The following is a 12800-nucleotide window of genomic DNA, read 5'->3' on the forward strand; positions in this document are numbered from 1 at the left end:
CCAGCATGTTCAATCTCCAGTAATTCACAAAAGTAAGAAAGAAATAAAATAAGGCGTGCAATATCTGGTACTGAATGGGATACTGGTTTGGATAAATCAGCAGCAATCAAGAGCATTTTGGGAGCGACTGGGGAAATGAATGGCAATAAGTATATTTGTCGTTCTATCAAGTGTGATGTTTCTATGTTGGTGAATGTGATTTTTTTTAAAAAGATGCTTAGTTAAGTTCAAACAACGTGAACACAACTCATTGAAGTATCTTCAGCGACTGTTTCATGACCTGGTTTGATTTTTTTCCACATCCAAAAATATTTTTTTTTTTAAGTTTTCTCGAGGTAGGGTCTCACTCTAGCCCAGCCTGACCTGGAATTCATTATTTATTCTCAGGGTGGCCTCGAACTCACAGCGATCCTCCTATCTCTGCCTCCAGAGTGCTGAGATTAAGGCTTGCACCACCATGCCCAGCTTTTTTTTTTTTTTTTTTTTTTTGAGCAGTGTCTCACTATATAATACCAGCCTCAAAGTGGCAGTCCTCCTGCCTCAGCCACTCTGGTGCTGGGGTCAGCCATCGCGAGCCACCGCACCGTGCTGGGGCCTGTGCTCCTAGCCCGGCTCTCAGGGGGAGGCGGCTGGGGGAGTCGGGCGGGGTGGCTCACCCGAAGGAAGGAGTCCAGGGCACCGTTCTCCATGAACTCTGTGAGGATCATGACCGGCACGCTGTTGGTGACCACACCCTCGAGGCGGATGATGTTGGGGTGCTCGAACTGCCCCATGATGGAAGCCTCGCTCAGGAACTCGCGCCGCTGCCGCTCCGTGTAGCCCCCTTTGAGGGTCTTGATGGCCACGCAGTTCTCCTTCTTCCCGGGCGCCTTCAGTCGACCCCGACACACCTCGCCGAACTCGCCTGCAACGGGGACGCTGAGGTCACCTCTCCGCCCATCCTGTCCCACCTTCTGCATCCTCGGGGCTGGGGGGAGTCCCCGGCTTCTTCCTCTTACCTGCGCCAATCACCTCTTCGATCTTGACGTAGGAGACATCTATCTCTTTGGCAAATTCCCTCACCGCCTCGTTAGGGTCTTCGTAAGTGAAGGGGTCGATGTAGACCTTAGTACCTGCGGAGTCAACGCAGGGGCCCCATCAGCCGGCAAGTCCAGCTCCTGCCCTGGGGCTCCCGTGTTCTCCTCCGCACACGCCCACCTACCGTGCCCGATGAGGTACTGCCCGTGCTTGTCCGAGTACTCCCGGTCCCTCCCGCTGCTCTGCTTCCTGCGGCCAAAGGGAAGAGAGCAAAGGGTAAACTGAGGGCCAGCAGGGAGACTGCTCAGTCCGTAAAGTGCTTGCCTTGCATGCAAGAGGAGCCGAGTTCAATCCCCAGAAACCATGTAAAACTCCGGGCATGGTGACATGACATTCTCGCTACCTTTTTTGCTCTTTCTCTGCCTCTTTCTATCTAATTAAAAAAAAAAAAAAAAATGTGGTGGTGTGAATATATTCAGTGTTTTTTTTTTTTAATTTTGTTTATTTTTATTTATTTGAGAGCGACAGACAGAGAGAAAGGCAGAGAGAGAGACAGAATGGGCGCGCCAGGGCCTCCAGCCACTGCAAACGAACTCCAGATGCGTGCGCCCCCTTGTGCATCTGGCTAACGTGGGTCCTGGGGAATGGAGCCTCGAACCGGGGTCCTTAGGCTTCACAGGCAAGCGCTTAACCACTAAGCCATCTCTTCAGCCCTTTTCAGTGTTTTATTAGCTTGTCATTTGGAGCTGCACTCACCTGGCCGGAGGCATTGTCATTGGGTGGATCTTAAGGTCCAGCCCTAACGTGTGGTGGTGGACTTGAGATGCCAATGTAAAGATATACAAAGTGTGCCTAGCTGGAGTTCCTGAAGTGTGCAGGGCTGTGTGTGGCTTTTGGCTTGTGCTTCTCTCTCTCTGCCTGGTCCTGTGAAGGCAGGCCAGCTTCTTTTGCCATGATGGAACTTCTCCTGGGTCTCTAGGCTTCAATAAATATCCTTTCCTCCATAAATGCCTGGTTTGCAAGTTCATCTCAGCAAATCTGAAGCTGTCTGCTACATACCACATATGCCAAAAATAAAAATTCAAAAAGATAAACTGAACATAACTCTCTGTAAAAGAAACACAGAGGCCGGGCGTGGCGGTGCACGCCTTTAATCCCAGCACACGGGAAGCCAAAGTAGGAGGATCAGTGTGATTTCAAGGCCAGCCTGAGACTACATAGTGAATTCCAGGTCTGCCTGGGCTACAGCCCGGAAAAAAATTTAAAAAAAAATAATAATGGCCCAGCAAGGGAAATAGGAAGGCTTGCCCTTGGGCTTACAAACAGGTGGCCATTCGTGGGGCTTTCTAGAAGACTCTGGAAAACCAGCATGCTTACCTGAGGCAGAGAACAGCGATGACGATGGCCGCCAGGACCAGCACCACGCCCACCACGGCTGTGCCCGCGATCAGCGCCAGTTGCTCCCGCCAGCTCTCACTCTCTGGGGGACAAAAGGGCACTTGTCATGAGAACCCCAGAACCCCTCAAGCAATGAGCTAATGCCTTCTGGGAATAGGCCTGACCTCAACGTGACATATGGAATGAACAGTGGGTGGCCCTCTGACTCAGGACAACTGGGGGAAGTTAACCAGCCTTGTTCTTCAGATCTTGTTTTATGATCCATTTTGGTGTCCACCAGAAAAGGGAAAAAAAAAATCTCATTTGGGTGGAAGACAAATGTAAGCTGGCATGGTGGCACACACCTGTAAATCCAGTACTCAGACACTTGGGGCATGAAGATTAAGAGTTCAAGGCCAGCCTGAGCTACACAGCAGGCCCCAAGGTAACCTGGGTAGCTTCTTTTTATAATTTTTTTTTTCAAAGTAGGCTTGTTCAGGCTGACCTGGAATTCACTATGTAGTCTCAGGATGGCCTTGAACTCACAATAATCCTCCTACCTTTGCCTCCCAAGTCCATGCCCAGCAAAACCCTATTTCTAAAAACTTTAAAAAGGGGGCTAGAGAGATGGCTCAGCAGTCAAAGGCACTTGCTTGCAAAGCTTACTATCCCAGTTTTGATTTCCCAGTTCCCACATAAAGCCGGGTGCACTGGAGTCCGTTTGCGGTGGCAGGAAGCCGTGGGGCTCCCATACTCTCTCTCTCCCCCTCCCCCTGCTTCTTTTTCTCTGCCTCTCTCAAATAAATAAGGAAAATTTTTTAAATGCTTTGGAAAATAATTTGAAAAGACGCCAGTGTGGTGGCGTATGCCTTTAGTCCCAACACTGGGAGGCTGACCCAGGAGGATCATCCTGAGGAGTTTGAGGCCAGCCTGGAGCTACAGAGTGAGTTCCAGGTCAGTCTAGTATAGACCAAGACCTTGCATGAAAAAAAAAAAAAGAGGGGGAACCGGGCCTGGTGGCGCACGCCTTTAATCCTAACACTTTGGAGGCAGAGGTAGGAGGATGGCTATAAATTCAAGGCCACCCTGAAACTACATAGTGAATTCCAGGTCAGCTTGAACTAGAGTGAGATCCTACCTGGGGGGGGGAGGGGTGTGGGTAAGGGGGAGTGGGCTGGAGATATGGCTTAACAGTTAAGACACTTGCCTGCAAAGCCTAAGGGCCCAGGTGTGATTCCCCAGGACCCATAAGCCAGATGCACAAGGTGGCACATGCATCTGCAGTTCCTTTGCAGTGGCTGGAGGCCCTGACCCATTTTCAGTCTCCTTATCTGCCTTTCTCCTCTCTCTCTCTCAAAATAAATATATATATATATTTTTTAATGAGGGGGTTGAAGAGATGGCTTAGCAGTTAAAGTGTTTGCCTGCAAAACCTAAGGACCCAAGTTCAATTCCCCAGTAACCTTGTAAGCCAGATGTGCCAGGTGAAACATGCATCTGCAGTTCGTTTGCTAGAGGCCCTATTATGCCCATTCTCTATCTGCCCCTCCATCCCCAACCCCCTCTCTCAAATATAAAAAAAAAAAAAAATTTAAGAAAAAAAATAAAAAATTTAAAGGGCTGAGTATGTCACTCAATGGTAGCGTGCTTGTCTGACATACAAGAAGCCTTTAGTTCAATCCTCAGCTCAGGAAAAATAAGCAAGCAAACAAACAAAAAGCCGGGCATTGGGGCGCACACCTTTAATCCCAGCACTCAGGAAACAGAGGTAGGAGGATCGCCATGAGCTCGAGGCCACGCTGAGACTACATAGTGAATTCCAGGTCAGTCTGGACTAGAGTGAGACCCTACATTGAAAAGCAAAACAAAACAAAAATACCCACAGACATCAAGATAGGCAACAAGTTTAAGGAAGGAGGACTGCTGAAAGGTCAAAGCCAACTTGGCCTATAGAGTGAGACCCTATCTCAAGGAAGGGGAAGGGAAGGGCTACAAAAAGAAAGGAAAGGAGAGTGGGGAAAGGGGGAGACATGGGGGGGGGTCATAGAGGGAAAGGGAACTAGGAGAAAAGAAAGTAGTGGTGCACACCTGTACTCCCAGAACTTGGTAGACAGGAGGATTGCTTCAAGTTCAAGGACAGCCCAAACTGTGTAGTGAGACTCTTCCCCCACCCCCCCCAAAAAAAATAGGGCTGGAGAGATGGCTTAGCGGTTAAGCGCTTGCCTGTGAAGCCTAAGGACCCCGGTTCGAAGCTCGGTTCCCCAGGTCCCACGTTAGCCAGAAGCACAAGGGGGCGCACGCATCTGGAGTTCGTTTGCAGAGGCTGGAAGCCCTGGCGCGCCCATTCTCTCTCTCTCCCTCTATTTGTCTTTCTCTCTGTGTCTGTTGCTCTCAAATAAATAAAAAATAAAAAAATTTTTTAAAAATAATGAAATTATAAAAAAATAAATAAATAAATGGAAGAAAGAGGAAGCTGGAGAAATGGCTTAGCGGTCCAGGTACTTGCCTGTGAAGCTTAAAGACACAGGTTCGATTTCCCAGTACCCATGAAGCCAAATGTACAAGGGGACGCATGTGCCTGGAGTTCATTTGTAGTGGCTGAAGGCCCCGGCATGCCTTTCTCTCTCTCAAATAAACAGATAAAATATTTTAAAACATTTTTGAATAATGTAAGAAAGGAGCTGGACATGGTGGCACATGCCTTTAATCCCAGCACTTGAGAGGCAGATATAGGAGGATAGCTGTGAGTTCAATGCCACCCTGAAACTACCGAGTGAATTCCAGGTCAGCCTGGGCTAAAGTTAGACCTTACTTTGAAAAACAAACAAAAAAAAAAAAAGGGAAGGGAGGAAAAAAGGGAAGAGAGGGAGGCAAGGAAAGAAAGAGAGGGAATTTTTTTTTTAACTGATTGAGATGGGGAGGAGATATGATGGAGAATGGAGTTTCAAAGGGGAAAGTGGGGGAAGGGAGGGTATTACTATGTTGTTGTTTTTTTTTTTTTTTTTTTTTTTGGTTTTTCGAGGTAGCATCTCACTGTAGCCCAGGCTGACCTGGAATTCACCATGGAGTCTCAGGGTCCCCGAACTCATGGCAATCCTCCTACTTCTGCCCCCCGAGTGCTGGGATTAAAGGCATGCGCCACCACGCCCAGCTAGGGATTTTTTTTTATAATCATGGAAGTTGTTAACAAAAATTTGAATTTATTATTATTATTATTATCATTATTTATTTATTATTATTATTTTTAATTTTTATTATTCATTTGAAAGACAGAGAAAGAGGCGGAGGGGGGTGAGTTGGGGGGATAATGGGCATGCCAGGGCCTCCAGCCACTGCAAACGAACTCCAGACGCATGTGCCTCCTTGTGCATCTGGCTTACGTGGGTCCTGCGGAATCAAATGGGGGTCCTTTGGCTTTGCAGGCAAGTGCCTTAACCTCTAAGCCATATCTCCAGCCCTGAGGGAAAAGTTTTTAAATTTTTTTCAAAATTCTGCTGAGTCACATGGCATCAGGACTTGGTTTCCACAGCCTATATCCTTGCTTCACTAAGCCAAGCCTGTGGCTGACAGAAGAAGCCGAGTCCATGACTTTGGGCATGCCTTGGAGGACAGAAGTCTTTCTCAGGCAGCGTCCTCACACCCCGCTCCCCAGACTCACCGTCCAGCTGGGTCTGACTGTGATGCTCCTGGCCAAAAGGGCCGTAGCCAGCCTCGGAGCGGGCTCGAACCTGGACCAGGTAGCTGGCTCCCCGCTTTAGACCCCGCAGCTCTGCCCTGTTTTCCGATGTCTTCAAGAAGCGGACACTGCTGGGACCCTCCGCACCCTGTCCAGAAGGAGGAAAGGGGAAGTCTGTAACAACCCCCCCCCCCCCCCCCCCCCCCGTTTCTGCTGCTCACCCTGCCTTCCTGTTCACCTACACTTTTGTTTTTTTGTTTTTTTTTTTTTTTTTTTTTGGTTTTTCGAGGTAGGGTCTCACTCTGGTCCATGCCCAATTGTTTTGCCTCTATTTTCAAAAAATGTCTAAGATCCAACACATCCGACCACCCTAGCCCAAGTCCCAGTATCTCTTCCCTACATTATTTTTTTATTTTTATTTTTTGGTTTTTCGAGGTAGGGTCTCACACTAGCCCAGGCTGACCTGGAATTCACTCTGTAGTCTCAAGGTGGCCTTGAACTCATGACGATCCTCCTACCTCTGCCTCCCGAGTGCTGGGATTAAAGGCGTGCGCCACCACACCCGGCAACCTCCACTTTTGGATTACTGCTTATTTGTTTTTCAAGTTAAGGTCTTGCTCTAGCCAAGGCTGACCTGGAATTCACTATGTAGTCTCAGGGTGGCATCGAACTCACGGTGATCCTCCTACCTCTGCCTCCCCAGTAATGGGATTAAAGGCGTGCGCCACCACGCCCAGCTCACTTTTGGATTCTTTGCCCTGTTGTGTGGCACCTTTTAATCATAAAAGCAGCTTTGTCTTTTTTCCCTTTGTGGTGCTCCGGAGCAAAGCCAGAGTCTCTCCAGTTAGGCAAGCTTACTACCACTGGGCCACAAGCCCAGCCCCTCACTGGTGGATTCTAGGTTGGTACTCTAAATGAACCACACCTCCAGCACCTCATTGGTGGACTCTCTACTGCTGAGCCCCACCCCCAGCACCTCATTGGTGCACTCTCTACTGCTGAGCCCCACCCCCGGCACCTCATTGGTGGACTCTCTACTGCTGAGCCCCACCTCCAGCACCTCATTGGTGGACTCATTACGGCTGAGCCCCACCCCTAGCTCCTCATTGGTGGACTCTCAACCGCTCAGCCCCGCCTCCAGCACCTCACAGGAGGGTTCTGAGAAGCTATACTACTGCTGAGCCACACTGCAGGCCCCCTGTGGCAGTTCTGTGTGACTTGATGCTGTCAGAGCTATCTTTCTGATGAGGATGTGTGAGAGTCAAGAGAGGCCAAGACTGGCCCAAAGTCGCAATGCTAATACATAGTCACCCTGGCACTGAAATGCCCACCAAGATGCCTGCAACACAGGTGCCGCACCTCTGTGCACACATGTCCGTGCTTATACACCAGGGCCAGAGCCTGGTCTCACCTTCTCATGATACTTGACCTCGTAGTCCAGCACAGCCCCACTGGGTGCTCTGGGGACAGCCCATGACAGGCTCAGGCTGCTGGGTGATGACCTTGTCACGCGAATGTCAGATACTGCAGGAGGCACTGCGGGAGAGAAGAGACACCCACGGCGCCCTGCTGCACAGTCGAGCACTCCTTTTCTTCCTGTATGTTTGTTTTTAGTATATCTGGGGATGGAGCCCAGGACTTTATTCATGCTCAAGTGCTCAGCCACTGAGCAATGCCGCCAGCCCTGTTTCTTTTCATTCTCGCTCTACGGGCTACACCTCCATCTTCCAGCTATTTCAAGACTTCCTTATGAACACTCAGAAGAGTGAAGCAGGAGGATGGCGAGTTTGAGGCTGGCCTGCGCTACACAGAAATTAAACCGGGCGTGGTGGTGCATGCCTTTAACCCATAGGGCTGAGAGGTCCCAGCAGTTAAAGACTCTTGCTTGCAAAGCCTACTGGCCTTGGTTCAATTCCCCATAGTGCAAAGGCACACGTGTATGGAGGCCGGTTGCAGCGGCAAGAGGTTCTGCTCCTGTAATCTCCCACCTCAAATAAATAAAAATATTTTCAGTCGGGCGTGGTGGGTGCACGCCTTTAATCCCAGCACTTGGGAGGCAGAGGTAGGAGGATTGCCGTTGAGTTCAAGGGCAGCCTGAGACTACATAGTGAATTCCAGGTCAGTCTGGGCTAGTGAGACCCTACCTTGATAAACCAAAAAAAAAAAAAAAGAAAAAAGAAAGAAAGAAATTGTCAGCCAGCCAGTACTACAGAGCAAGACCTTACTTCAAAGTTAATAAATAAATTCTCTTTGACTCTATCCTTTTCTCTTTCTTTTTCTTTTTATGGTTTTTTGAGGTAGGGTCTCACTCTAGCCCAGGCTGACCTGGAATTCACTATGTAGTCTCAGGGTGACCTTGAACTCATGGCCATCCTCCTACCTCTATCTCCCAAGTGCTGGGATTAAACACTTGTGCCATCATGCCTCTTTCTTTCTTTCTTTCTTTCTTTCTATTTATTTATTTATTTATTTTTGGTTTATTCTTATTTATTTGAGAGTGACAGAGAGAGAAAGAGGCAGAGAGAGAGAATGGACCCACCAGGGCTTGCACCCACTGCAAACGAACTCCAGATGCGTGTGCCCCCTTGTGCATCTGGCTAACGTGGGTCCTGGGAAATAGAGCCTCGAACCGGGGTCCTTAGGCTTCACAGGCAAGCACTTATCTGCTAAGCCATCTCTCCAGCCCCCCTTTTTTTTTTTTGAGGCAGGGTTCCATGTAGCCCAGGCTGACCTCAAACTCCTAATCCTCTTGCCTCTACCTCCTAAGTGCTGAGATTACAGACATGCGCTACCATTCCTGGTTAGTTCAGGGCTGGGATGGAACTCGGGGCTTCAATGCCTGCTAGGCACTCACAGTGCCAACCGGGTTGAGTACATCTCCAGCCCGTTCTATTTGTCTTTATTACCTCCCCTCCCCGGCCATCTTTTCCTTCGCTGTCTGGTCCTTGTACTGCAAGCCTCTATCCCCCATGCTTCCTGGGAACCCCACTTCCCACCTCACCGCACTGTCCCCAGTTCCCCGTGCTCACCCTCACGGTCAGTGGTGACATTGACAGGTTCAAAAGGGACGGGTCCCATGGCTACGGAGGACACACCGTTCAAGGCGGCCACCTCGAAGGTATAGGTGACGTCAGGACGCAGGCCTCGGATGGACACCCAGGGCTCAAGCAGGTCCCGGGGTCCGGGGTCAAAGGTCAGGTCTCCCCCACAAGGCATGCAAGAGCCCCCAGGCCGGCACTCCCTGCAGCGCACAGCGTAAGTGAGGTCATTTCGGCCACCAGACTCCAGGGGGGCGCTCCATTCCAGACGCAGGGCAGAGCCGTTCAGATGGGGAACCACACTCCGCGGGGCGGAGGGCGGGGCTGCGGGAGGGAGAGAGGAGTCAAACAGGGCGTGGTGGCTGGGAGATCGGGTGTCGGGCTCCGCTGCTATTCCACCTGGTCTTTGAGCAGGAGTGACACACTCAGAGAAGGTGGATGGCATTCCTGAGGGTGACACCTGAGTTGTCCTCTGGCACTGACGCACACACAAGCACACACATGCACACACAGGAACATGCATATACAAGTGCATACAGAGCCCGGCGTGGTGGCGCACGCCTTGAATCCCAGCACTCCGGAGGGAGGCAGAGGTAGGTGGATTGCAATGAGTTCGAGGCCACCCTGGGACTACATAGTGAATTCCAGGTCAACCTGGGCTAGGAGGAGACCCTACCTTGAAAAAAAAAAATAGAAAGAGAGAGAGAAAAGAAGAAGGTGGAAGACTGATAGAGAACACTTTTAATGTCTTCTTCTGGCCTCTGCACACACATGTGAAAATGTCACAAATGCACACATATATACTACACACATACCACATATGCACCCATAAAAGAGCAGCTGGGGAGATGGCTCACTAGTTAAAAGCACTTTCTTGTAAAGCCTGTTGGCCTGGGTTCAATTCCCAGGTACCCATGTAGAGCCAGATGCACAAAGTGGTGCATGCATCTGAGTTTGTTTGCAGTGAAAGTGGCCCTAGCAAGCTCATTCTCTCCGTCTCTGAGCTTGCAAATAAATAAATAAAAATATTTTTAAAAAGGGGGCTAGAGGGATGGCTTAGTGGTTAAGGCACTTGCCTGCAAAGCCAAAGGACCCAGGTTTGACTCCTCACGACCCACATAAGCCAGATGCACAAGGTGGTGTATGCATCTGCAGTTCATTTGCAGCAGCTGGAGGCCCTGGAGTGCCCAATCTCATTCTCTCTATCGCAAATAAATATATTAAAAAATATTTACAAAGAATAAAAATGCCAGGCATGGTAGCACACGCCTTTAATCCCAGCACTCGGGGGGCAGAGATAGGAGGATCGTCGTGAGTTTGAGGCTACCCTGAGAATACAGAGTGAACTCCAGGTCAGCCTGTGCTAGAGCGAGACCCTATCTCGAAAAAAAAAAAAAAGAAAGAGGAGCAATCTAGCAAGAATGGAGGCTGTGGAAGGGGTACACCCCCAGGAGTCCATACACCTCCCTGATAAACCCCACCTGGTCAATGGTCACTTACTAGTGCAAGGTGCACTCAAGGGTTCCGAGGGGGCACGGTGGTATCCATTGCGGCATTGGCAGAAAGAAGCTCCGATGTTGTTAGAGTTGCTGTTGGCTGGGCATGGCTGGCAGAACCCCTCCCCTGCCTGGGACTTGAAGGTGCCCTGGACACAGGCTGTGGGAGGAAGCACACACGTATGTCAAAGCCGTGTACCAGGAGCTCTAGGAACTTCCTTACCTCTCAGATTTAAGGCAAAAATGGAAATAGTAAGAGAAATTAGAATTAAGACCTCCCAGTGTGAGCACAGGCTCTGGCGCTACTTGAGAAGACCCAGTCGCAGATAAGGTTGTCTCTGGGGCCCTGGCTTCCAAGACGACAAAAAAAAAAAAAAAAAAAAGATGGGGCTCCAGTGATTGCTCAGCGGTTAATGGAACTTGCTTGTGGAAAGCCTGCTGGCCCAGGCTTAGCCAGATTCAAATCCCCAACACCCATGTAAAGCCAGTTCCACAAAGTGGCACATGCATCTGGAATGTGTTTGCAGCAACAAGAGGTCCTGGTGTGCCCACTGTGTGTGCGTGTGTGTGTGTGTGTGTGCGTGCACGTGTGCATGTGTGTGTGTGCCTGTCTGTTTTTCTCTCTCTCCTTGCAAATAAATAATTTTAAAAAAATTTTTTTGAAAAGGAAGTAGGAGCCGGACGTGGTGACGCACACCTTTAATCCCAGCACTCGGGAGGCAGGGGTAGGGAGGAATGCCTTGAGTTCAAGGCCACCTTGAGAAGACAGAGTGAATTCCAGGTCTGCCTGAGCTAGAGTGAGACCCTACCTTGAAAAAACTTAAAGGGCTGCAGTCCCATGTGGCCCATGGACTGCACTAAAGACACCCAGTGCGTGCCCAGGGACAAGGCCATTGAGAAGTTTCCTCATCCGGAACATAGTAGAGGCCACTGCCGTCAAGGACATTTCAGAAGCAAGTGTCTTTTGTGCTTTATGTTCTGCTCAAGCTCTGTGTGAAACTGCGTTACTGAGTTGTGCAATTCACGGCAAAGTGGTCAAGAAGCCGGGAAGGGCCAGGCCCTCCTGCTCCCGCTGGTGCCACCCCATGAGCCGCAGGATAGCCCATGTCAAGACTGGATTCCTAGGGACTGAAGACTAAAGAAAACTGTTCTTTGGGAAAACCAAAATAAAATGGAAATTACACTTCAAAAATAAAAATCAGGCAGGGCGTGGTGGCGCACACCTTTAATCCCAGCACTCGGGAGGCAGAGGTAGGAGGATCGCCATGAGTTCGAGGCCACCCTGAGACTCCATAGTGAATTCCAGGTCAGCCTGAGCTAGGGTGAAACCCTACCTCGAAAAAAACCAAAAAAAGGCTGGAGAAATGGTTTAGTGGTTAAGGCGTATGCCTGAGAAGCCTAAGGACCCAGGATCAATTCCTCAGGTCCCACATAAGCCACATGTGCAAGGTGGCACATGCATCTGGAGTTCGTTTGCAGTGGCTGGAGGCCCTGGTGTGCCCATTCTCACTCTCTCTATCTCTCTCCCTCTCTGTCTCAAATAAATAAATAAAACAGATAAATAAATTTTAAATACTCAGGCCTAGAGAGATGGCTCAGCCATTAAAGGTGCTTGCACACAAAGATTGATGGTCTGAGTTTGATTTCCCAGTACCCACATAAAGTACAAGGGGGTGCATGCATCTGCAGTTCATTTGCAATGTCGAGAGGCTCTGGTATACCCATTCTCACTCTCCCCACTTTTATTGTTTGTTTTGTTTTATTTTTTGCTCTAGCCCAGGCTGACCTGGAATTCACCATGTAGTCTCAGAGTGGCCTCGAACCATGGGAATCCTCCTACCTCTGCCTCCTGAGTGCTGGGACTAAAGGTATGGGCCACACCTGGCTCTCTCCCCGTTTTATTTTTTTATTTTTTTTTTTTTTTGAGGTAAGGTCTCACTCTAGTCCAGGCTGACCTGGAATTCTCTATGTAGTCTCAGAGTGGCCTTGAACTCATGGTGATCCTTCTACCACTGCCTCCCGAGTGCTGGAATTAAAGGTGTGCACCACCACGCCCGGCTTAAATAATTTTTTTTTTTTTGAGGTAGGGTCTCACTCTAGTCCAGGCTGACCTGGATTTCACTATGTAGTCTCAGGGTGGCCTTGAACTCATGGTGATTCTCCTACCTCTGCCTCCCAAGTGCTGGGATTAAAGGG

The 12800-nt window shown here is 49.6% G+C and overlaps 1 protein-coding gene across 2 annotated transcripts in view; it reads right to left on the reverse strand.

The window, feature by feature from the left end:
• Positions 1-12800, reverse strand: part of Ephb4 (EPH receptor B4) — a 32506-nt gene that overhangs the window by 8787 nt on the left and 10919 nt on the right. Inside the window, exons 5-12 of one of the 2 annotated variants that reach the window (XM_045142725.1) lie at positions 10609-10764; positions 9100-9432; positions 7482-7594; positions 6053-6218; positions 2395-2497; positions 1202-1266; positions 999-1112; positions 657-904 (exon numbers count right to left, since the gene is read on the reverse strand). In XM_045142725.1, coding sequence (XP_044998660.1) covers positions 657-904; positions 999-1112; positions 1202-1266; positions 2395-2497; positions 6053-6218; positions 7482-7594; positions 9100-9432; positions 10609-10764 — 1298 coding nt within the window. Of the gene's footprint in view, positions 1-656; positions 905-998; positions 1113-1201; positions 1267-2394; positions 2498-6052; positions 6219-7481; positions 7607-9099; positions 9433-10608; positions 10765-12800 lie in introns of both variants that reach the window. The other variant, XM_045142724.1, reaches the window with a different exon arrangement.

Source organism: Jaculus jaculus, chromosome 2 (assembly GCF_020740685.1).
Source record: "Jaculus jaculus isolate mJacJac1 chromosome 2, mJacJac1.mat.Y.cur, whole genome shotgun sequence".
NCBI lineage: Eukaryota > Metazoa > Chordata > Mammalia > Rodentia > Dipodidae > Jaculus > Jaculus jaculus.